This window comes from Lolium rigidum, chromosome 4 (assembly GCF_022539505.1).
Source record: "Lolium rigidum isolate FL_2022 chromosome 4, APGP_CSIRO_Lrig_0.1, whole genome shotgun sequence".
NCBI lineage: Eukaryota > Viridiplantae > Streptophyta > Magnoliopsida > Poales > Poaceae > Lolium > Lolium rigidum.
This window is the reverse complement of record NC_061511.1, coordinates 198,675,127-198,700,159: the sequence shown is the minus strand read 5'-3', so window position 1 is coordinate 198,700,159 and position 25,033 is coordinate 198,675,127. Positions and strand designations below refer to the sequence as shown.

The 25,033-nt window shown below is 43.5% G+C and overlaps 2 protein-coding genes across 2 annotated transcripts; one reads left to right on the top strand and one right to left on the bottom strand.

Moving 5' to 3' along the window:
- Nucleotides 1-295: 295 nt before the first annotated feature.
- Nucleotides 296-3,173, bottom strand: LOC124649041 (probable transcriptional regulatory protein At2g25830). Its single transcript, XM_047188724.1, has 7 exons — nt 3,075-3,173; nt 2,860-2,975; nt 2,490-2,551; nt 1,971-2,127; nt 1,477-1,760; nt 1,092-1,212; nt 296-628 (listed from the first exon to the last, which is right to left on the bottom strand). Exons 1-7 carry the CDS (start codon nt 3,169-3,171, stop codon nt 536-538), a joined length of 930 nt encoding a protein of 309 aa, XP_047044680.1. The 5' UTR covers nt 3,172-3,173; the 3' UTR covers nt 296-535.
- Nucleotides 3,174-6,872: 3,699 nt separating this feature from the next.
- On the top strand, nt 6,873-9,980 carry LOC124649040 (chaperone protein ClpB1-like). The gene is made up of 4 exons (XM_047188723.1): nt 6,873-8,845; nt 8,985-9,264; nt 9,380-9,577; nt 9,669-9,980. Exons 1-4 carry the CDS (start codon nt 6,873-6,875, stop codon nt 9,978-9,980), a joined length of 2,763 nt encoding a protein of 920 aa, XP_047044679.1.
- Nucleotides 9,981-25,033: the final 15,053 nt, after the last annotated feature.

Genomic DNA, 25,033 nt, shown 5'->3' with positions numbered 1-25,033 from the left:
CTATACATGAGTCCAGAAATTCGATGCCAGTTAAGCTTGAGCACCTCGAGGTTTCATTCTCACCGCTACTCATGGCAGCGAGGTGACCTGTGCGAATCTCGGCGATCAAATTTGTCGTGAAGCCCTTTTTAAAAAAAACGTGTCCCTTATAAATTTACGGGTTTAGGATTAGTGTTTAGAGTGCATTTTACTCGACAAGAAATGTAAGGTAAAGTTCTGAGTATGAGATGACAGAATGCCAATGTTTTCTGCTTCCCAGCGCACTTCCATTCCAAATGTGCCCCCATCAAAGGAGTGAAGAGCTCATCATCAGCGAATTTAAAAGCCCCAAAAACCTCTTCATTACAATCATCGTCAATACCCATACATTATGTCAGTGTTGTTTATTTGTATCGCTTACGACCACATTGCCAATATGCATCTAGCATTGTCAGTGGAGAGAACTCTGGGCACTGAATGTTGGAATGTAAGGTAAAGTTTATGAGATGCCGGGCAGAGTCTTGAGAGTTGACAGCCTGCAGTTCAGAACCGACATTCACTTTTGGTCCGTGTACACAGCGTCGACATCATCGAGTTCAAGCAACTTCAATACAAGGTCCTTGTTTAGATCCATGGCCTCGTCATCTACCTGCGACAACAATGTGGAAATGGGTACTGACAGAATTTCCAAATATATGAAGCTAGCATGATGCACTGTTCTATGAGCTGCTATGTGACATGTTTTATCTCACTCCAGGTGCCATAGTGAAACTTGACTGGGTGATAAGATAAATCTAGTGCGCGAACAAATTGGAACAAATCGTGAAGATGCAGTAGTTCTGTTTCCTACATAAGTTATCTGATCTTAACCCCAACATAATCCAACTTACACAAATGAAACAATGAGCAGCTGCACCATTTGGAAGTTGGCAGCACATATAAATAAACTAGCAAACTCTAGCGATCTATGAGTTACTTGCTTGAAAACATGGATGTAAAATTAAGGTTTCTGGAGAAACACGCGGTAAAAAAAGGAAAAAAAATGTGCTAGCATTAATTCATTAATTTTGAACTCGTACTGACTAGGCCACAATAAAAGAAAAAACAAATACCTCAACTGGATTGAGAGGCAGAAGTTCATAACCATTATCCGTTTCAAACTTTATTCCTTCCTCTTGTAGCTTTGATAGCACAACAGGGTAGTTTTCTGATGTAGTAACTATCTTGTAAAACCTGGGAGAGGGAGCAATTGTCAGAGCAATCTCTGAAGAGACATTTGTGGCTGAAAGCCGTGAAACTAGAAAGTAAAGCACCAGTAATATCGCATGCAGTTCTCTGAGTTTAAACATAACTTATCTGTACTCAGTGATTTATGAAAGTTATGACAGCAGACAACATCCAACTTGTGTTCATTTACCAGTTGTAAGATACTATGGAAATGAAGATCAAATTCAATGAGTCAGAACTTTACATTTTCGATTGATATCAGTTGGGTACCTTTCTATAACATCCTCTTCAGAGTCTTCATCATCACCATCAAAATTTGGTTCAATAACATCATCTGCACCAGCATCCAAAGCAACAGAGAGTAGTTGGTCCTTATCGGCATCTGTAACTTTTATGTTAACCACGCGAGCTTGTCGGAATCTGAATGTAACAGACCCGGGATCAGCCAATTTTGCTCCACAGTCCTTTACAACATTTCTAATATCCGCAATAGATCTTGTAATTTTGTCTGTAAGGACCTCAACGACCATACTTACTCCACCAAAACCATAGACCTGTTGAAATGCTTCATGCACTTAATTTTTTACAAAACAAAATGATGTGCGTACTTATTAACTCCTGAACACAATTCTAACTTAGATCTGCACCCAGCAATTAACTTTTCACATGTAAAAATAGTATTCCCCGCCAACATCATATATCATACTACCAAATGAGAACATAATGTCAAGGTATCACATTAAACTAGTGACAGAGAATCATACCTCATAAACCTTTTCTATGTAAGTATCCTGGCCCTTTTCTGAAGCTCTTTTGATGTTACGCTCAACAACTTCCTTGGGGACATCCAGCTCTCTTACTTTCTCTAGTATCGCCGCTAAAGCTGTGTTGGATGAAGGACTTGGGCCACCCTTTTTAATGCTGCAAGATATCCATATGAATATACAAGGAGTCATATTAGCTAAAATATATCACGGTGCTTGATCTTACCATTCCATTTCAAATATATTTTTAAGATTTTAGGGTCAAACGAATATGAACACATGTCTTTAATGAACAAGCGACATTCTTCAGTATTATAAGTAATGGGGAGGTAATGACCACTCGCAGCACATAATGTCTATATACCGACATATACAAGTAAAACACATTATGATACTAGATGAGGGCGTACATTATGTTGCATTAAACCCAGATACCACAAGTTATTGGATCTATAAAATACAAAGCTGGCAAAGACACATTTGTAGGAAATACAAGCTCACAGGGCCCGCAACACCTACGCAGCAACGATTTCTTTTCCAATTTTGCTGTTGCGCTTCATCTTTTTCAAATTCTGGGCACCCTGAGCCAAAGAAAGAGCTGGTGTAAGAATGTGCATTAAGAGGCCAAAGATAACTACATTTAGCAAGCAAGGAATATCGTCCATGTTAATCATGTTAACATATGTCCTTGTGCAATGCACTTGAAAAATTAGCATCAGAGCTCAGTCAGGACAACTGAAAGATAGCATTCTTTTTTAGAGTACAGCACGGTCGCAAACAGTTTATGCACTTGCACATAAGCCAGAGGCAGCCAAAACCTGCCCAACGACTTGCCCTGAATCTGAACTACTGCGACAAGATGTAAGAGATAATGCGAAGAACAGATCACCTTCCTCCCGGCGATCTTGCAGGAACGCCGCCCCATACAGAGCGGCTGGAACGTCCAAATCCTTCGCCTAGCCACGTGCCCCTGGAACAAGCTGGCGCCAGTAGCAGAGCCATTCCCTAATGACACCCAGAAACACAGTCAGGAAGACAAAAACTCTCCGATACATCAAGATTCAAGAGAACTGGATCGGACGCGGGGAGCAAAGCGAAGGTTACTGTGTAGAAGGGAGGCGCTCCTGAGAGCGGAGGCAGAAGAGGACAGAGATGATGCCCTGTGGAGGAGAGCTCCCAGAGCCCTCGCGGCGGACGCCATGGATGGTGGCGGCCGCGGGGAGCAGCGGAGTGGAGCGCGTGCGGCAGGTGCTCGACGGATTGCCGCCCTGAGCTGCGGCTGGGTTGGGACTAGGGAGAAGTTGCGCAGAAAGCTAAACTGGATCCGGGGATTGGAAAGGCGCGGTTCAGATTTGATGCTAACGCTGGTCCCGTCTGCCCTGAGCCGTTGGATCCACAGTGCGCTGGTAAAAATGCTTTAAGCTTTGGGTGTATATTTGTCTAACCCTATAATCCTCTATATTCTGTAATTTCTCCCTTTTTTCATTAAAAAAATAAAACTTTCAAACAATTCTCCTTTGTTACAAGAAAATTCACAAAACTCAAATCGTTCAAGATAGATTTGGTGGTTAAGTTTCACAATAGTCTTTGGATATGTCAAAAGTTTCAAATATTTTCCATGTAAGATTCTCTCGAAATTTCTCATATACAGTGAATCTGACATGAAATTTTGTCAAACCCAGTTAGTTTCATTACAATACTCACATAAGTTTATAAATATTATTCACATTTAATTAGCTATAACTTCTATAAGTTATATTGGACGTTAAACGGTTCAATGAGATTGCATTGAAATCAAGTGATATCATTGCAAAACCAACAGAGTTTCATGTTATAACCAGTATTCACTAAAAAAAACACTATTCTATTGAATTTCCAGCAATTTGGGTCTTTTTTAATTCAACTGATTTATAGGAATCTAATCCTTATGGATTTCTCATTTTATTTCTTTTTCGATCAAATCTTTCCTAAGGATACATTTTCAATATATTGCAAAGAAAAAGTTGCATCCAATACAACATTTTAGAAATAATTATATGGTTTTATTATACGCTAAAGGTCGTGCAAATATTGTAGTGTTCAATATGGCATGACATTGTAATCCCATTTTCTTTTTTATTCCGGTGTCTTTGGAATCGTGTTAATTAAATAGTCTGGCATTAGGAGTTCAACGAAAATGTGCACACATAACATGTTCACATAAAAAGGTTCAGACAAAATTTACACACACCAAGGATACCTCGCTGAAATACTAACATCCAGTTTAACAAAATTAATCATTGTAATACCCGCAAAAAGTAAATTAGCCATTGCCATGCTTTTCATAAATTATTACAAAAAGCATTTTCCCTTAAACTAAATTGCACCATAGTTTCATAAAATGCGAATAGATCTAAGAAAAATACTTTTAATAATTTATGTTTGGAGAGTCTTCCGATGGAGGACCTCGAATGGGTCTTACTCCCTCTATGACGCTTTGATCTTGTCCACTACCTCTACCTATATTTCCGCTTTGGTGAGGAGAGAGAGGGAGGGAGGGAGGGAGAGGAATGATGAGAGTTACTTGTAAATAAAGAGTGGCACAAAGAATATGAAAAATGACTACACGTACAATGAATAGTGATACGAGCTTGGTACGACAACTCATCCGACAATACTGTTGCACTGCTAAGGAAAGCAATTTCAACTGGAGCAAGAACAGTTAAATACTCAATACATATTAGCAAACTTTGATTAAGGTGTGACCTGGAGGAATCTGATCTCCACCTTTTTTCACCTGCAACTTTGCTAGAGCTACTTTGTGTAGCCATCCTTGGTATCTCAGAACGGATTATTTAGTGCTCAATGTTTCCTCTCTTACTGATGTCCTTATCAATTTGCTAAATATTGATCACCCTTATGCAAATCTCCCAAACATCTTAAATTCCATGTGGTGCTTATGGAAGGCAAGAAATGACAAACTTTTTTAACATGAAGCACACTTTCCCACTCAAATCCATCTCATGGCAAGTGCTATTAGAAAAAATCTCAAAATGGTTCATGTTGTGCAGGGGAGCAGAAATATACAACAGGTTGAAGACAACCTGCACCAACCTGCGTCAGGATCCAGATCAATGTATTGGGGGCCAGCAATTGCTAAAACAGTGATGCACAATTAAGAAGCACATGTTTATTTCAAGAACTATGATCTTCGTCGACGCGACATGGAAGTTAAGTAAACTTGCAGGAGTGCCGACATGAGCAATAGCAGACATGGGAATTTGCTGTCAACTTGCAGGGAACAAACTGGAAGTCGAAATCATGATTTCAGCAACAATACTAGCGGCTGATTCAGTCTTCAGGCAAAAACTCAAGCCCTTCTTTTTGCAGCTCGTTTTACTTCAAAGCTTCATCTTCAGGGACACGCCTTCCTGACGTATAACAGTACGATGGTGCTTGCGTCACTTCTCATTCGCTCGATCAGGTGTTGTGGGAGATAAGGAAATAGGTAGTTGATGAATTCAAGCACATCAAATCTTCTTCATCAACGGTTGTCTATCACATCAGAATAGATCTCAATGAAGAAGCGGATAACGGTGCACCCAAGGCTCAGAGACAATTTTCCTCTCAGCCTATTCTAAGTTGTACCAGTTCAGCTCATAGGAATTTGACTTGTTCCAATACTTTATGCACTTTCTCAGATGTAATTAATGCAATTTTTAATACATGTTGTAAACTACATATGAGTTGAATAAAAATTGGCGCCTATGATGCCTCCAGTTGTTCAAAAGAAAGACAATAGTGTTGCATGTAACAGGCGATGAGTCATTGTTTTGAATCACTGTATCATTATAGAGTATAGCATCTTTATATGAAATTTATGTTAGAGAATTTTAAATGTATCAAGATTATCTTTTGTATAAAACAACATCATGAACAACTTTATTAGTTCAAATAGAAGCTATACATCATTGTTCACTTACCTTCAAAATAGTTAGAAAGTTCGTGTTGAAAGCACAAAGAAAAGACACAAAAAGGAAAAAAGTAGCGAAGGCTTAGATCCCTCTTCGCTAGGTCCAACTTCGCTAGGTCCAAATTCGTCAAAGTGTGATATACAAGATTGTATGGACAACAGAATGTCAAATATTGCTGAGTCGCGTCTATATCAACTTATCTAAGTCAATTATAGAAGTGTAATTTCAGATTAATAATATTTTTTGTACATAAAAAAATACAAGTTGCCTTTCACTCGGTTAAAGCTATTTTCTTAATCAACTGAGAAAAAGATCTCGTTTGATCGAGACAGGCAAAACCATATTGTTTGAATTCGGTCTTCTCAAGTCCGAACTACTACGGGTGTAGAAGTCTACTGACACTTGGACAACGCAGTCCGGCATACTTCGGCACGTGGCCTCCGCTACGCGGACGTGTCGCCGCCGTAGATGTCAGTCAGCCGAAAATCTCGTCGCTGAATCGATGACGCCGTGAACTTTATCTAGGTGGATGGAATGGAAGCTGTATAATATGTTCAGAAATGGCACATGGGTCCGCTCCTGGACCCACCTACCCCACAGTCAGTGACTACACCCAATTCCGGGCCCACGACAAGCCGACACTGAACAACCGCATTCGCAAGCGTCGCGCATCGGCGGCACTCAACCTGGAGATCCAACGGCCACAAAAGCTCGCGGCCCCGCTCGCCAGACGAACACTCTAGCGTCATCTCGCCGCTTCCGTTCCTGCCGCTTCCACTAACTTCTAGATTTCCGGCGAACTCTCCGCTCCCACCTTCTTATGCCCGCCGCTCTCCGGCCTCACTCCATCGTCAACAACCAGAGTCGAAGCAATCCACACAGCAAACACTTTCGTGATCTCAACCACACAGCAAACACAACTTTCTTGATCGATCGAGCAGCAGCAGCCATGAACCCGGACAACTTCACCCACAAGACCAACGAGGCGCTGGTGGCGGCGCACGAGGCGGCGTCGGACGCCGGCCACGCGCAGATCACGCCGCTGCACCTGGCGGCGGCGCTGGCGGCCGACAAGGCCGGGATCCTGCGTCAGGCCGTCGCGCAGGCGTCCGGCGGGAACCCGTCCGCGGGGGACTCCTTCGAGCGCGTGCTCGCCGCCGCGCTCAAGAAGCTCCCGTCGCAGTCGCCGCCGCCCGACTCCGTGCCGGCGTCCACGGCGCTCATCAAGGCCATCCGCCGCGCGCAGTCCGCGCAGAAGAAGCGCGGCGACTCGCACCTCGCCGTCGACCAGCTGCTGCTGGGCCTCCTCGAGGACGCGCAGGTCGCCGACTGCCTCAAGGAGGCCGGCGTGTCGGCCTCGCGGGTGCGCGACGAGGTCGAGAAGCTCCGCGGCGGCGGCGGCGCCGACGGCGGGCGCAAGGTGGAGTCCGCCTCCGGCGACTCCAGCTTCCAGGCGCTCAAGACCTACGGCCGCGACCTCGTGGAGCAGGCCGGGAAGCTGGATCCCGTCATCGGCCGCGACGAGGAGATCCGGCGCGTCGTGCGCATCCTCTCGCGCCGCACGAAGAACAACCCGGTGCTCATCGGCGAGCCGGGGGTGGGGAAGACGGCCGTGGTGGAGGGCCTCGCGCAGCGCGTGGTGCGCGGGGACGTGCCCAGCAACCTGCTCGACGTCCGCCTCGTGGCGCTCGACATGGGCGCGCTCGTCGCCGGCGCCAAGTACCGCGGCGAGTTCGAGGAGCGGCTCAAGGCCGTGCTCAAGGAGGTGGAGGAGGCCGCGGGGAAGGTCATCCTCTTCATCGACGAGATACACCTCGTCCTCGGCGCCGGGAGGACGGAGGGGTCCATGGACGCCGCCAACCTCTTCAAGCCCATGCTGGCGCGGGGCCAGCTCCGGTGCATCGGCGCCACCACGCTGGAGGAGTACCGCAAGTACGTGGAGAAGGACGCGGCCTTCGAGCGCCGGTTCCAGCAGGTGTTCGTCGCGGAGCCGAGCGTGGCCGACACCATCAGCATCCTGCGCGGGCTCAAGGAGAAGTACGAAGGGCACCACGGGGTGCGCATCCAGGACCGCGCCATCGTCGTCGCCGCGCAGCTCTCGTCGCGGTACATCATGGGCCGGCACCTGCCGGACAAGGCCATCGACCTGGTGGACGAGGCGTGCGCCAACGTGAGGGTGCAGCTGGACAGCCAGCCGGAGGAGATCGACAACCTGGAGCGGAAGAGGATTCAGCTGGAGGTGGAGCTGCACGCGCTGGAGAAGGAGAAGGACAAGGCCAGCAAGGCCCGGCTCGTGGAGGTGAGGAAGGAGCTGGACGACCTCCGGGACAAGCTGCAGCCGCTGACGATGAAGTACAGGAAGGAGAAGGAGAGGATCGACGAGATCCGGAAGCTCAAGCAGCGGCGCGAGGAGCTGCAGTTCACGCTGCAGGAGGCCGAGCGGCGCATGGACCTGGCGCGCGTCGCAGACCTCAAGTACGGCGCGCTCCAGGAGATCGACGCCGCCATCGCCAAGCTGGAGGGCGAGACAGGGGAGAACCTGATGCTGACGGAGACCGTCGGCCCTGAGCAGATCGCCGAGGTGGTCAGCCGGTGGACCGGCATCCCGGTGACCCGGCTCGGGCAGAACGACAAGGAGCGGCTGGTCGGCATGGCTGACAGGCTGCACAAGAGGGTGGTCGGGCAGACGGAGGCGGTGAACGCCGTCGCAGAGGCGGTGCTCAGGTCCAGGGCTGGGCTTGGCCGGCCGCAGCAGCCCACCGGGTCCTTCCTCTTCCTGGGCCCGACCGGCGTGGGCAAGACCGAGCTCGCCAAGGCCCTCGCCGAGCAGCTGTTCGACGACGAGAACCTGATGGTGCGCATCGACATGTCGGAGTACATGGAGCAGCACTCCGTCGCTCGCCTCATCGGAGCACCACCTGGGTAAGTACACTCTCACTGAGTCACTCACTGATGTTCTGATAATCTTCGCTGCAATTTTAAATTTGTAACTGTATAGAGAAAGGCTGAATTCGGGTGCTGACTTGGGGGATTTTTTTTCCTTTCTGAACAACAAATACAGCTATGTTGGACATGAGGAGGGCGGGCAACTGACGGAGCAAGTGCGGAGGAGGCCGTACAGCGTGATCCTGTTCGACGAGGTGGAGAAGGCGCACGTCGCGGTGTTCAACACGCTCCTCCAGGTGCTCGACGACGGCAGGCTCACCGACGGGCAAGGCAGGACGGTGGACTTCAGGAACACCGTGATCATCATGACCTCCAACCTCGGCGCCGAGCACCTCCTGGCCGAGATGCTGGGCAAGAACTCCATGAAGGTCGCGCGCGAGCTCGTCATGCAGGAGGTATGAACCAGAATCTATTCCCCTTGTGTCTGAACAACCATGGCTGTGTATCATTCTTGAAGCTTCCTTGATCTGCAATGTGGTTCTGAACTTCGTGTGATCCGTGTGTGTGCAGGTGAGGAAGCACTTCAGGCCTGAGCTGCTGAACCGGCTGGACGAGATCGTCATCTTCGATCCCCTGTCCCATGACCAGCTGAGGAAGGTCGCTCGCCTGCAGATGAAGGACGTGGCCGTCCGCCTCGCCGAGAGGGGCATAGCCTTGGCCGTCACCGACGCCGCGCTGGACGTCATCCTGTCTCTGGCCTACGATCCAGTACGTGGCAGCATCCACCGATTCTCCCCACCACGAAGTTCCTGAACATTTGTTTCGACGCTCACTCTGAATTTGTTTTCCGCGGCAACAGGTGTATGGCGCGAGGCCGATCAGGAGGTGGATCGAGAAGAGGGTGGTGACGCAGCTGTCGAAGATGCTGATCCAGGAGGAGATCGACGAGAACAGCACCGTGTACATCGACGCCGCCGCGCCGCCCAAGAAGGACGAGCTGGCGTACAGGGTGGACCGCAGCGGCGGGCTGGTGAACGCCGAGACGGGGCAGAGGTCGGACATCCTCATCCAGGTGCCCAACGGCGCCGTCAGCGGCGAGACGGCCAAGGCCGTGAAGAAGATGCGGATCATGGAGGAAGGGGACGAGGACGGCATGGACGAAGACGTCTGAAGAGTCAAGCGAAGCGAAGGTCGTGACAGAGCCGGCCGTGAAGAAGATGCGGTTCCCGTTGTTTTTTCGTAGTTGTTGATGTTGTTTGCGTGCGTTGTATGGGGAAGTTGGTTCCTGTAGTCCTGTAAGGTCCAACCTGTTGGCTGTAGGAATACATATTCTCCTTTCGTATTTTGGATTCTGACCCGAAACATCGACTGGCAAACTGACGGATTAGATATGAGTTCGCCAGTCGTAACCATTTGAATTCACCGGCCAGTTTGGCAGTCGTAACCATTTGAATTCACCGGAGTTGTTGAAACATCAATAAAGTCCATCGATTTGAACAAAACTCTACTGATACAAATATTCAGAAACTTCGTGATGGGGAAAAGGCTTTTCAAACCATGGCGAAAGGCTGTTGCTCTTTTTTTTCGAAATGGGAGAAAATATTTTTTTTAAATGGGGAAATATCGCCCCAGCTTCTGCATGATTATTCACAACACCTTACAAGAGCAATACAAAAGATCAAACTCGAAGCCACATCACTAGACCTACAGAGGGATGAAGGGGGTGACAATTCACCAACCCACGTCAACCAAAAACCAAATGCCTTCCCAAGAACCAAATGCCTTCCCAAGCCGTCCAATAGCAGATAAAAAGCACATCCAGTCAAGCAGACTCACAGCATACGCCAACGCCTACGCCATAGAAGTTGTTACCGCCGTCTTCCTCAACTCCATCTTCAAGAGAGATCATCACATCGACCATGCCCGGCCTGCCATCGATGCCGCCACGACGCCAGACGACTCCACCATCCCGCGCGAGTCCATCACACTACATCCATCCCGAGACACCACGACACCATGCCGCGGCGACTCGACGACGCCGACACAGCAAAAGCACACCGCTCCACCTCAGCACCACCGCCATTCGTTGTGTGCTCCAAAAACGATGCGCCCAACAGGGAGAACGGTGTTGCGCGCCGCCATCGTCCGATCCGGGAGACCCGGGTCTAGGATTTCCCCTGGAGCAGCCCAGGCGAAGAAACGCAGTGCGCGAGACAATGCCTTCAACAAGGTAACGACGAAGCACGCCGCCATCATCCGCCAAGACCGAAGTCCGGCCGGCTTTCACCGGCAGTTGCGCCTCGCCATCGGGAGCTAGGCGACGGATCGCAAGATCCGCCACGGCTAGCCGCTGTGGTGACCCAGCGTACCACTGCATGGTGTAGTACACAAGTCGTTGACATAACACAAGTGAAACACTGTTCCACTCATATTACATCCCTCAGAGTGGTACAACAGAAACATATGCGAGTCCAAGGTATGTCTATAGAAGGATACACAAGCTGTTTACAGAAGATCAACACAGCCTCCTACTTTACAGTGAGGTAAAACTTCAAATAAAGTTCCAGAAGAACGACTCGTAATCTAACTTATGGCTATCACTATCTCCAGAGATACTAGGCTTGCTATAGAATTCTAGCTACTAAGGTGCTAAGATTAGGGAAAGGCTCCCTTCTATTACTAGTCTAAGTTTCCACTTAAGTTGCTGCAGCAGTTGACTTCATTGACTTCTTTGCTTGGATTCTCCATCTTGTTGCAGTTGACTCCTTTGTCTTCGAGTTTCACGGTAGTTCATCCTCCGGTGCCTCCATAGCTAGCGGGGATTTAAGAGTGGGATGAGTACGAGCGTACTCAGCAAGTTCATATTAGGGAAATAGGTGTATCATGCACTAGCTACAGCCTACGGACTCGAAAGTCATAGGCAAATGCAAGTTTTGATAAACATTTCTTCAAAAGGTTTATTTTATTCTGAAAACTATGCCCGTCGGTCTTCACGAGTTGACTAGAACTTCATGGAGTTCCTTTCTGCCGCGTTCGCAGCTTCCTTCCCGGAACAGGGAGTGACAAGTCACAATTCAGTATCCTCTGCAGAGGTGCGTTACTTTTCCCATAAGAGAACTTAACCTTGTTGCCAACCGAGTAGCTTGCTCGTTCACACTTCCTTTGGTGTGAGGTCAGGTATAAGAACCAAGCCCACACCGCCTTCTCCGCGACCCTGCAAACCCACCCTTTTGTCCATCCGTACACCCCCGGTAGACATCTCCCGATCATACGGCTTTACCCACGGTGTACGTCGGACAATCCTTCATAGACTGGTAGAGCCTCTCATCCAAACGTCCGGATGGGGATTTTAAAGGCTATCCCAACCTACGGCGAGTGCCTCCGGCACTCCCGCCAGGCTCTATCAAGTCCGTTGGCGTGCAGGGAGGGAAAAGATACAGCTGGCTTCCCGCAGCCATTATAGATCTTATGGTCAACGCGATATGTACGGCGCTAGAATCACTCGGACGGCATTGGTACTTAATCCTAGATGAATAGTACCCGTGCAATGGAACCTCCACCAATCAACACATACCATGGTTCCATTGCCCACCACATAGTCATATTCATAATTGTAAAATTAATATTTGCTTTTCAATGCAAGAGTGATAAGTATAATACTTTGCATATAATTTGATAAAAATAATCAAATGACATGAGCAAGCGATGAACTTGCCTTTCTTGATCGCAAGATTATGCGAGGCAAAAGCTTCGATACGTGAGAACTCCAAATTCTGAAATACCATCATTGTCCGGTAAGGACAATGTTTAAAGAACCGGCAAAGATGCTATAATGCATAGTATGAGATGCAATCGTCCCGAGCGTAGTCTAACCTCGATGATTTAGGATGGATGAGTTGTAAAGATTTCTTTGGGTGTGTTGCACTTTTAGGATGGTTCTCAAACAAGGTTCATATTAGGGTTTGGTTATATTAGCATCATAAACAAGTGATATAAGACATCATAACAATTATACATGCAAAAGAAGGGTGATTGCATAACAAGCAAGAGTAGTTGTCAGTTTTAAATTCTACAGGACATGGTTGATGTTTACTTATTTTGTACTTCAAAAGAATAACTTTTGAAGAACAGGTTAATTAAGAAATAATAGTATAAACAAGAACTATGGTTTCGATGGTTGAATTGACATATGTACCTCAAAAGAATAACTTTTGAAGAACAGGTTAAATAAGAACAAGAACTATTATAAATAGGAGCTATGGCTTCTAGGGTTTACTATTGGATTTAGTTTTCTAATAGGGACTAGTTGGTTTCTTAAGTTGAATAGGTCTATATGTAGCAAGTTTTGGCAGTGTTTATTACTAGGTTTCTCCTAAGCATCATATCAAAGGATGATTATCAAGGTGTTGCTATGATCTAGGGTTTACTATGGCTTCACATTTGCTTCACTAAGTACTCACTAATGGTTTCTAAGTTAAGTGGTTTATTAGTTTCTAAGTAGAGTTTAGTGGGATAGGAGCATGTTTTGTGAATTTCTACACAAGGTTGGTACTAGGGTTCATCATTATGGTTTTGCTAGGATATGATAGTTGAGATTGAATTCCATGGTTCTACATGTAAAATAAATCTCACATGATCACATGTGATATTCAACTAGGGTTTTTGTTAGGGTTAAAACAATTTAGAATGATTACATAAAATAATGGGATCAAGGTCTTACTTATATAAAAATTAGGGTTTCTAAATTATTGTTAGGTTTTAAGATAATAACTTGCTAATTAAAATGTTTGAGTTCACAATATTTAAGCTACCAAATTAATATTGGTTTTTAATATCTTCTTGATTTATTATTATTTAAAGAAAATAGAAAATAGCAATTTGCAAATTAGGGTTTATGAATTATCACTAAATAAAAAGATAAAGAAATTCAATCTTAACATTTTACTTAGTTACTAAATAATAATTTTTTTTTTTTGGAGACTTCACTAATTATTGAATTTAAATTGTATTTAAAACAAATGGAAAGGCATATTTAACAAAGTTAAAAATAAGTGGATTTTTATTTTGACACACATTTTTATTTTATATTTTATTTGAATAGAGTTTATTTTTGTGAGCATTTTGATATATTATTCATAATTTTCTGAGTTGAAATGATTTTTCTATGATTTTACAAAGTTTCAGCATTTTTCTGGAATTTGAAATTAAAACGAAAACATTAAACGTACCGGTTCACTCCTAGTCCCAGACACTGACGAGTGGGACCAAGTTACACGTCAGGTGCCACGTCGGCAAGGTCGGGTCAAAATTGACCGTGGCCTTTGACCTCACCGGCGTTTAAACGCCGGCGGCCAGAGCACTGTGGCGCCGCCGATTTAGGGTTCCCCGGAACGCGTGGTTGGTACCAATCGAACGAGAACGACGAAACAAAGCTACTGGTGGTGATGGTTTGTGCGGGGACTCACCGGAGCTACACCGGCGACCATGTCCCGCGGCGGTGCTCTCCGGCGAAACGGCTAAACGGAGCTACATAGAGATCTAGGAAGCGAAACTTGGTTCATCAGATGCGCGAGCTCACCGTGAAGATGATGGTGTGGTCGGTGACGTCGATTGCTGACGGAGACGACGACGATTGACCATTACCCGGCGAACCCGATGGAAAGGGAACGCCAAAATTCTTCCTCGAATGGGCTCCCCTTGATGCTCTGCTTCTCCAGGGTGACCTACGCGGCCGAGCGCGTCGACCGAGCCACGCCATGGGCTCCGGGATGGCTTATATCTTCGAGTTCGTCATCGACGCCGGCGACAAGTACGTGGAAGATAGCAAGAGATAGAGAGGGATAGAGAAGAAATGGATGGGCGGCGAAGAACAAGGATTACACGGTGATGATCTCCAACTATTTATAGGCCGAGGGGAGCTCTGAGGCCTCGACACGACGACGGCGATGGTCAGGAGGTGGCGGTCTCTGGAAGATTTAACCTGGCGAAGATCTTTTCTTCCGCGGATAGACTCGGACGCGAGAGAGATTGGGCGTGCTTCCGAGCGGTCCGGAGACGTCCGGGCAAGCTTATCGGCGAGAAGGTCGTGGCCTACTGGCGTTGCAGCGCTGTCGACGTCGGAGAAGAAGACGACGACGTTTTCCTCTCGCACGATTATTAAGGCAATCGAAACGGTATGGTGATGGGTCGATTTCGTTCGTGGGCTGGGTTACTGGTGGGCTTGTGTGGAGATGGTGGTTGGTGCGGTGCTGGGCTGCTGCGGCCTGCTTCGGTGGACAGGTAAGGTTTTCCCTCTCTTTTTCCTTTTTAAATTTTCTGTTTTTATTTTCTGGTTTGAATTTAGTATTTGAATTCACATTTGAATTCTGTTTTGTTTTACAGCTTCTAAAATATTGGAATATCAACATAAATTGATACTAATGATTACTGTATCACTATTTTGTTTAAATAAACTTTGAATTTTTGGATTAGATTGATATATTGTGAGATTTAATTATCATAGAAATGGGTTTTGATATCAATCTCAATTCCTTTTTAATTTAAGAACAAAATCTGTTTAAATAATTTGAAGTTTAGAACATGTGAATGGTAAAAATATTATTAGGTTAAACTAGTGTGCTTAACAATATTGATTGTTCATATCTAGTTTAATTATGGTTGAAGTTTAAATTAAATGGTGTTATGAATAGAATGAGTTTATGATTTCATGTGGGTTCTGAGGGTTTAAGAAGATGATTTGATAAACTCTATCTTTAATAATCTTGCTTAGCATTTACTGGCTTGGCTTACTTGAAATAGATCCTAAGCTCATAATGGTTAATTCACTTGATAAGGTGATGGTCCAACTATAATATATTTTTCCTATTGGTCAACTTAATCAATTATTTAGAACATCCAGTAGGATTGGATATTGGTTTCCTTCTACTCACCCAAATGACATTAAGTCATTAGGTATGCAAGGCTTGGTTGTATCCTTGTGATCCATGATACACAAGGTAGGGCATAATATTCTATGTGGATTAGTTCCATATGACAAGGTTTATGGTTTTGGGAATACTTCACTATTTGAAGTATTAAATAGGCATGAGGCATGGCAAGGTTATAATTATAATCCAAAGTAATCCATGGGTTGGAATTCACATGTAGTTTAGGGTTTAAGTAGTGATCACCAATATGATACACAACTAGAATTAGAATATGAGCATAAGCTTTGGTTATGTTTCACTAATAGAGAATATGGCTCTCACCTCCAAGATTAAAGGTTGGTTTGAACAAGTAGGATTTAATACTACTCTAATATTCTCTAGGATAGACATGGATATGGTTAGCATCTATAACCTCTCTCACTTCTAAATGTCTAAGAACATCCTAAAGTCCTACTCAAGAGATGATGATGTGATCTTCTAAATATATGGTTTGCCTAAGAATTCTACCTTGGTATCTTATGTAGCTTGTTCTTCCGGAATTATGATAAACCTGCATCTTGTGGTTTGCCTCCACCTCCTAGCTTCTTCATCTTGATCCTAGCTAATTCATATGGAAGGTCTCAAGTGTTTGGTTTCCTTGTATTATGCTACAAGGTGATCATATGGATGAAGGGTGTGGCTCTATTTATAGGCTTGGGCAAGCTGTAGTGTCATGACACATAGGTGGGTGACTATTGTTTTGGTTTGATGAATAAGGTGCTTGGTTGTCATGCCCTCATCCATAGCAATCCTTTGAGCATGAGGTGGCAAGTCTTGGGATGCAAGTTATGTAGATATTTTCATCCTATGTGGCATGATCATTATCCTCTCATATGAATTATATTTGGATAGCCAAGTGTCATTTGTTACTAAATATCTTGTGGATGGTTTTATTATTGTGGATGAGTCACTATATCATATTTGATTGGATTTATATTATAATATTGGTCAAAAAAGGTCAAGGTTGAAGGTTATTCCTCAATTTTGAATAGTCGGTGTTTGATTGCACCAAGGCATGATCATATGAGTTCCAAAATACTCATGAGTAGTTTTATTCAAATAGTTTGAACTATAATTTGTAATGTAAATGGATTCGGTTTTATGATATTCCATATATTTAATAAGTTATGATTTAAATAAGAATGTGTGGCCTTTATGCACTTTAGACCCTATGATTTACCTTATTTATTAATAAGTTTAGAATTGAATTATATTACACACAAAGGTAGTTGCTAACTTTTAAGTGTTAATAAGTTAGGGTTTAATTCTTAAAGAATGTGTTGTTGTAAGGAATGTCATGTTGAGATCTTTTATAAGATCTTATAGTTGACCCTTACTTAAGATGTTATTTGTTGTAAAACTAATTCTATTTGATCTAGCCCCTAGATCAAATCATATCTACCCAAAACAGGGTTTTAGCAAAGATCACAGTGAAGTTTATAGCGCTTGACTTGATGATCTACTTCAATTCCAGCAAGTCAAGTGAAACTTCGACTATCGTGGTAAGTTTTATTTGAAAGCGCGAAAATTCCCCGGATTTTCTATGCATGAATGCAATGCACATTTTGGTGTTCTCTCATTTTATAGCCTCTAAACCTGGGATATTACAGCCTCTCCCCCTTAAACTGAACTTCGTCCCGAAGTTCGAACGCTCTCATGTTTCGGAATGTTGAACTGACTTAAACAGATCACAATCCTTTCCAACTCCCTAGTGATCTCATTAGATATAATTGAATATATCCCTTGTCTCGATCCTTCATGAAGTCTTCTGATGTCTGGCACTGATACTTTCTTCAATTCTAGGTTTTCTTCCAACACTCTAAGCTTATAGGCTTACTCTCCAAAGATTCTTGGATTAGGACATCTTCTTATGCTAATGGACTTTACTAATGGTTATGGTGACATCTTCCTATTTGGTTTCTTTAGGTTACATGAAAGGAATCTTTCTAATAGGCTTATGTTTTGGTATGGTCAAACCCTTCGGTCTTTTGTTTTCTTAGACTTTGATTGTCCTCCGACATCTTCTTCATCCAACTTCATTAGCTTAGACTTACTTGAGCTCTTCTCGCTTCTGAGTAATTATCAATTACCCACTCAAGTTAAGGTATAACCCTTACTTCCTCGAGATATGAACCTCGGCTTCTGGTCTGACAACCTCCTGAGAGTACTATTATATGGATACTTCCACCAATCTTATGAAAATAGGATCAGACTTCCTCTCAGTTCAGACCTTCTTCTACGTCTTTCCTACTCGAAATTATATCTTAATACTTCTCCTTCAATCTTCCTCTCCCCCTTGGAGTTTACTAATGATCTTCAAACTCCTTTTCTTCTAACCATTGGATTGATGGTTAGAATATTGGTCTAGGTGTAGCATATGGTTTGTACTTCTTCTAAGGTTTCGCGAAGAATCTTTGTGGTGTATCCACTCATTTGTGGACATCCAATTATAACTCTTCGGCTAAATGATTATAGGTCATTGCTATTTGGTTGACAAAATTTTATTTGTTCACAACTTCTTGGTATGAAGAATCCAATTATGGACTAGTTGATATCAATTGTGGCTATTTGATATCTAAAAATGGATTCTATTATAGGTTCTGATCAACTGGACGAGACACCTTCTACTTTATCTCGCAGTATTGATCCTATATCAACTATGGTCTTCTGATATCAACTATGGTCTTCTTATATCTGCTATGATTTCATCTATAATCTTCCTTCTTTTCAGGGTTTATTGTGCAAGAAAACCATCAGCTGACACTATGAATATAGTATCCTGAGTGATTTCCCAAGCATTCCCTCTTCCATAATGATTATGGTTCTTCTTCTACTTCTCCATAATCACCAAACTTCTCACCTTCATGCTTCTTATGTACTAAAGTACTCCTCTATTGAGGCTAAGCATGAGTCTTGATTGATACTTCCTTCAGAGGATTGTGGTTGCTTCCCACAACTTTTCTTCCTTTTTCCTGATGTACCTTCATCTTGTCTTCAGAATCTTCAGAATTCGTCACTTCCTCACACGAATACCATTACCCTCTAGATCTATAACATCAAGTGAGAACTTGATATTGCAACATGCACTTGCATATCAAAGTCAAACTTCATGTATGGATCTAGTCAAACAATGAAAATCCAATAAGATCCAAGAAGATTCAGCTTTGTGCATATAATACACATCATCATAAGCCTGAATATAATACTTGAGTAAGACATCTCTAAACATCAGGCTCTGATGTGTAGTATATAACACCACATAAGATAGGTTTATATCGTGATACTTAGCACGAATACGTGAGTTTCTACTATTTGTCTCAACATTTATCTTAATTGCACATTTGCAATGAGACAAACTTGAAACAAATTGGTCTAGAATAGTTGTGGTTGACCTAAAGTTCTTTGGAAGTATTAGCTTAACTCCTATGTTGTTGAGGACTGTCTCCCATGATATCTTTTGGTTCTAATATAGCTACTTTATACACATAACTATTGGAATATAGTTCCTATACTTCCAAGTGTTTCTATCATAAGGCTATGGTCATGATGTGCTTGGCACACTTCCCATTGTTTCGGAACACAATTCTTGCACTATTGTTTAGCACTTGACTTCTTTTTGTACTTCTCCTAAATATTTATGATGTTCTAATCCATCACATAATGATTCTCGGATGAATCATATATGATTTCTATTTCTATCATGTAAGTAGGCATATTTTATTCCTATCTCTCTTCCTTACCTCCCATGATTGACTCATCATGGTCTATACTACCTCATATAACTAATAGTTATCACTTACTATCAACTCGTTTTACAAGTTTGGATAGTTTACTTACCCATTACTTGTATTGGTTTACACCTTCTAATAGGATATCTTGCTTATCTTTATCACTTGATATTACTCCTATTACAGGTTTGGATAACTCTTTACTTAATCATGACATATGTTGGTACACATCTTCCAATAGGATATCTTTCTTATGGTTGTATCCTCTCTTTGGACTACCATGTGTTGTATACCAACTGTGGTCTACTCATATATGATTTTAAGGACTTAATGGTGTTCTACATACTTGGCATTAGCTATCTTCACTTGAGAAAGGTAGGTAAAAAGGTTTGACTTAAGTGTGTCAGGATTATTCTCAAGTGAATATCCATCTTAAGTCATAAGAGAATTTGGTTTAGCATAGTTGACTTAGCTAATACAACTTCCTATAGACACTACCAATCCTATAGGTCTCCTTTAAAGGGTTTTAATCCTAAGGTCAAAGCATTTGCTCTGATACCAGCTGTGGTGACCCAGCGTACCACTGCATGGTGTAGTACACAAGTCGTTGACATAACACAAGTGAAACACTGTTCCACTCATATTACATCCCTCGAGTGGTACAACGAAACATATGCGAGTCCAAGGTATGTCTATAGAAGGATACACAAGCTCGTTTACGGAAGATCAACACAGACCTCCTACTTTACAGGTGAGGTAAAACTTCAAATAAAGTTCCGGAAGAACGACTCGTAATCTAACTTATGGCTATCACTATCTCCGGAGATACTAGGCTTGCTATAGAATTCTAGCTACTAAGGTGCTAAGATTAGGGAAAGGCTCCCTTCTATTACTAGTCTAAGTTTCCACTTAAGTTGTTCGCAGCGATTGACTTCATTGACTTCTTTGCTTGGATTCTCCATCTTGTTGCAGTTGACTCCTTTGTCTTCGAGTTTCACGGTAGTTCATCCTCCGGTGCCTCCATAGCTAAGCAGGGGATTTAAGAGTGGGATGAGTACGAGCGTACTCAGCAAGTTCATATTAGGGAAATAGGTGTATCATGCACTAGCTACAGCCACAGACCAGAAAGTCATAGGCAAATGCAAGTTTTGATAAACATTTCTTCAAAAGGTTTATTTTATTCTGAAAACTATGCCCGTCGGTCTTCACGGAGTTGACTAGAACTTCATGGAGTTCCTTTCTGCCCGCGTTCGCAGCTTCCTTCCCGAACAGGGAGTGACGAGTCACAATTCGGTATCCTCTCGCAGAGGTGCGTTACTTTTCCCATAAGAGAACTTAACCTTGTTGCCAACCGAGTAGCTTGCTCGTTCACACTTCCTTTGGTGTGAGGTCAGGTATAAGAACCAAGCCCACACCGCCTTCTCCGCGACCCTGCAAACCCACCCTTTTGTCCATCCGTACACCCCCGGTAGACATCTCCCGATCATACGGCTTTACCCACGGTGTACGTCGGACAATCCTTCATAGACGGTAGAGCCTGATACGTCTCCAACGTATCGATAATTTCTTGTGTTCCATGCCACATTATTGATGTTATCTACATGTTTTATGCACACTTTATGTCATATTCGTGCATTTTCTGGAACTAACCTATTAACAAGATGCCGAAGTGCCGGTTCTCGTTTTCTGCTGTTTTTGGTTTCAGAAATCCTAGTAACGAAATATTCTCGGAATCGGACGAAATCAACGCCAAAGTTCCTATTTTCACCGGAAGCATCCAGAACACCGGGAAGGACCGGAGGGGGCCACGGGGCCACCAAACCCTAGGCTGGCGCGGCCGAGAGGGGGCCGCGCCGCCCTATGGTGTGGCCCCCTGTCAGCCCTCCTGCGCCGCCTCTTCGCCTATATAAAGCCCCTGGATCAGAAAACCCGATACCAATTGACGAAACCCACGAAACCCGCCGGAGCCGCCGCCATCGCGAAGCCAAGATCCGGGGACAGGATCTCTGTTCCGGCACCTGCCGGAGCGGGGAAGTGCCCCGGAAGGCTTCTCCATCGACACCGCTGCCATCTCCACCGCCATCTTCATCACCGCTGCTGCTCCCATGAGGAGGGAGTAGTTCTCCATCGAGGCTCGGGGCTGTACCGGTAGCTATGTGGTTCATCTCTCTCCTATGTAGTTCAATACAATAATCTCATGAGCTGCCTTACATGATTGAGATTCATATGATGATGCTTGTAATCTAGATGTCATTATGCTAGTCAAGTGAGTTTTACTTATGTGATCTCCGGAGACTCCTCGTCCCACGTGTGTAAAGGTGACGAGTGTGTGCACCGTGTGGGTCTCTTAGGCTAGATTTCACGAATACTTATTCACCGTTGAATGGCATAGTGAGGTGCTTATTTATATCTCTTTATGATTGCAGCATGTTGTATCACAATTTATCTATGTGCTACTCTAGTGATTTGTTATTAAAGTAGTTTACTCCTCCCTGCATGTGTGCAAAGGTGACGATGCGTGCACCGTGTTAGTACTTGGTTTATGCTATGATCATGATCTCTTGTAGATTATGGAATTAACTATTGCTATGATAATATTGATGTGATCTATTCCTCCTACATATGCATGAAGGTGACGAGTGTGCATGCTATGCTAGTACTTGGTTTAGTAGCGTTGATCTATCTTACACTAAAGGTTACTTAAACATGAGCATTATTGTGGAGCTTGTTAACTCCGGCATTGAGGGTTCGTGTAATCCTACGCAATATGTTCATCATCCAACAAAAGTGTAGAGTATGCATTTATCTATTCTGTTATGTGATCAATGTTGAGAGTGTCCACTAGTGAAAGTGTAATCCCTAGGCCTTGTTCCTAAATACTGCCGAGTTACTACCGCTTGTTTACTACTCGCTGCGTTACTACTACTGCGTTACTACGCTTGTTACTCGTTTTTCTGCGTTACTACTGCTTGCAATACCACCACCATCAACTACACGCCAAGCACTTTTCCGGCACCGTTGCTACTGCTCATACTTATTTATACCACCTGTATTTCACTATCTCTTCGCCGAACTAGTGCACCTATTAGGTGTGTTGGGGACACAAGAGACTTCTTGCTTTGTGGTTGCGGGGTTGCATGAGAGGGATATCTTTGACCTCTTCCTCCCCGAGTTCGATAAACCTTGGGTATCCACTTAAGGGAAACTTGCTGCTGTTCTACAAACCTCTCGCTCTTGGAGGCCCAACACTGTCTACAGGAAAGGAGGGGGAACGTAGACATCAAGCACTTTTCTGGCGCCGTTGCCGGGGAGGAAAGGTAAAAGGCTCTCATACTACGGTCTCAGGTAAAGTATTTTTCTGGCGCCGTTGTGTGTGTGCTCGAAGCTATTTCCTTTAGATCCTGCAATTGCAACTTTTTGTTTCTTGTTTACACTAGTTTGGCATAATGGACAACAATGAGCTTCTTATTCTATTTCCTGATTTAAAATATGGATTGTTTGATGCGAAAATTAAAAAACCTATGAAATCTTATTTGCATGCTCGGTAGTGATATTAGTATGAACGCTTTGAACACCATTGTTGATAATGATATAGAAAGTTCTAAGCTTGGGGAAGCTGGTTTGCATGATATTTTTAGTCCCCCAAGCATTGAGGAGAAAATTTTCTTTGATGATACTTTGCCTCCTATTTATGATGATTATAATGATAGTGGTCTCTTGGTGCCACCTACTATGGAGAGTAAATTTTGTTGTGATTATACTATGCCTCCTACACTTGATGAGAATAATAATGATAGCTACTTTGTTGAATTTGCTCCCACTACAACTAATAAAATTGATTATGCTTATGTTGGGAGTAGTAATAATTTTATGCATGAGACTCATGATAAGAATGTTTCATTTGATAGTTATATTGTTGAGTTTTCTCATGATGCTACTGAAAGTTATTATGAGAGAGGAAAATATGGTTGTAGAAATTTTCATGTTACTAGAATGCCTCTCTATGTGCTGAAATTTTTCAAGCTACACTTGTTTTATCTTCCTATGCTTGTTACTTTGCTCTTCATGAACTTGTTTATTTACAAGATTCCTATGCATAGGAAGCATGTTAGACTTAAATGTGTTTTGAATTTGCCTCTTGATGCTCTCTTTTGCTTCAAATACTATTTCTTGCGAGTGCATCATTAAAACTGCTGAGCCCATCTTAATGGCTAAAAAGAAAGAACTTCTTGGGAGATAACCCATGTGTTATTTTGCTACAGTACTTTGTTTTATATTTGTGTCTTGGAAGTTGTTTACTACTGTAGCAACCTCTCCTTATCTTAGTTTTGAGTTTTGTTGTGCCAAGTTAAGCCGTTGATAGAAAAGTAAGTACTAGATTTGGATTACTGCGCAGTTCCAGATTTCTTTGCTGTCACGAATCTGAGCCCACTGCCCTGCAGGAAGCTCAGAAAATTATGCCAATTTACGTGCATGATCCTCAGATATGTACGCAACTTTCATTCAATTTGAGCATTTTCATTTGAGCAAGTCTGGTGCCATTTTAAAATTCGTCAATACGAACTGTTCTGTTTTGACAGATTCTGCCTTTTATTTCGCATTGCCTCTTTCGCTATGTTGGATGAATTTCTTTGATCCATTAATGTCCAGTAGCTTTATGCAATGTCCAGAAGTGTTAAGAATGATTGTGTCACCTCTGAACATGTGAATTTTTATTATGCACTAACCCTCTAATGAGTTGTTTCGAGTTTGGTGTGGAGGAAGTTTTCAAGGGTCAAGAGAGGAGGATGATATACCATGATCAAGGAGAGTGAAAGCTCTAAGCTTGGGGATGCACCCGGTGGTTCACCCCTGCATATATCAAGAAGACTCAAGCGTCTAAGCTTGGGGATGCCCAAGGCATCCCCTTCTTCATCAACAAATTATCAGGTTCCTCCCCGAAACTATATTTTTATTCGGCCACATCTTATGTGCTTTTTCTTGGAGCGTCTGTTTGTTTGCTTTTGTTTTTGTTTGTGTTTGAATAAATTGGATTACATCATGCTTGTGTGGGAGAGAGACACGCTCCGCTGGTTCGTATGAACACATGTGTTCTTAGCTCATAATATTCATGGCGAAGTTTCCTCTTCGTTAAATTGTTATATGGTTGGAATTGGAAAATGATACATGTAGTAATTGCTATAATGTCTTGGGTAATGTGATACTTGGCAATTGTTGTGCTCATGTTTAAGCTCTTGCATCATATACTTTGCACCCATTAGTGAAGAAATACATAGAGCATGCTAAAATTTGGTTTGCATAATTGGTCTCTCTAAGGTCTAGATAATTTCTAGTAAGGTGTTTGAACAACAAGGAAGACGATGTATAGTCTTATAATACTTGTAATATGTCTTTTATGTGAGTTTTGCTGTACTAGTTCATCCTTGTGTTTGCCTCAAACAACCTTGCTAGCCTAAACCTTGTATCGAGAGGGAATACTTCTCATGCATCCAAAATACTTGAGCCAACTACTATGCCATTTGTGTCCACCG

Bases quoted from the DNA above. Each gene is read 5' to 3' on its own strand.
- LOC124649041 (XM_047188724.1), bottom strand. From the start codon at position 3,171: ATGGCGTCCGCCGCGAGGGCTCTGGGAGCTCTCCTCCACAGGGCATCA. The intron at 1,761-1,970 runs GTATGATTCTCT...GCATTTCAACAG, and splicing joins ACATAGAAAAGGTTTATGAG to GTCTATGGTTTTGGTGGAGT. The intron at 629-1,091 runs GTATTTGTTTTT...TTGTTGTCGCAG, and splicing joins TGCCTCTCAATCCAGTTGAG to GTAGATGACGAGGCCATGGA.
- LOC124649040 (XM_047188723.1), top strand. From the start codon at position 6,873: ATGAACCCGGACAACTTCACCCACAAGACCAACGAGGCGCTGGTGGCG. The intron at 9,265-9,379 runs GTATGAACCAGA...GTGTGTGTGCAG, and splicing joins GCGAGCTCGTCATGCAGGAG to GTGAGGAAGCACTTCAGGCC. The intron at 9,578-9,668 runs GTACGTGGCAGC...CCGCGGCAACAG, and splicing joins TGTCTCTGGCCTACGATCCA to GTGTATGGCGCGAGGCCGAT.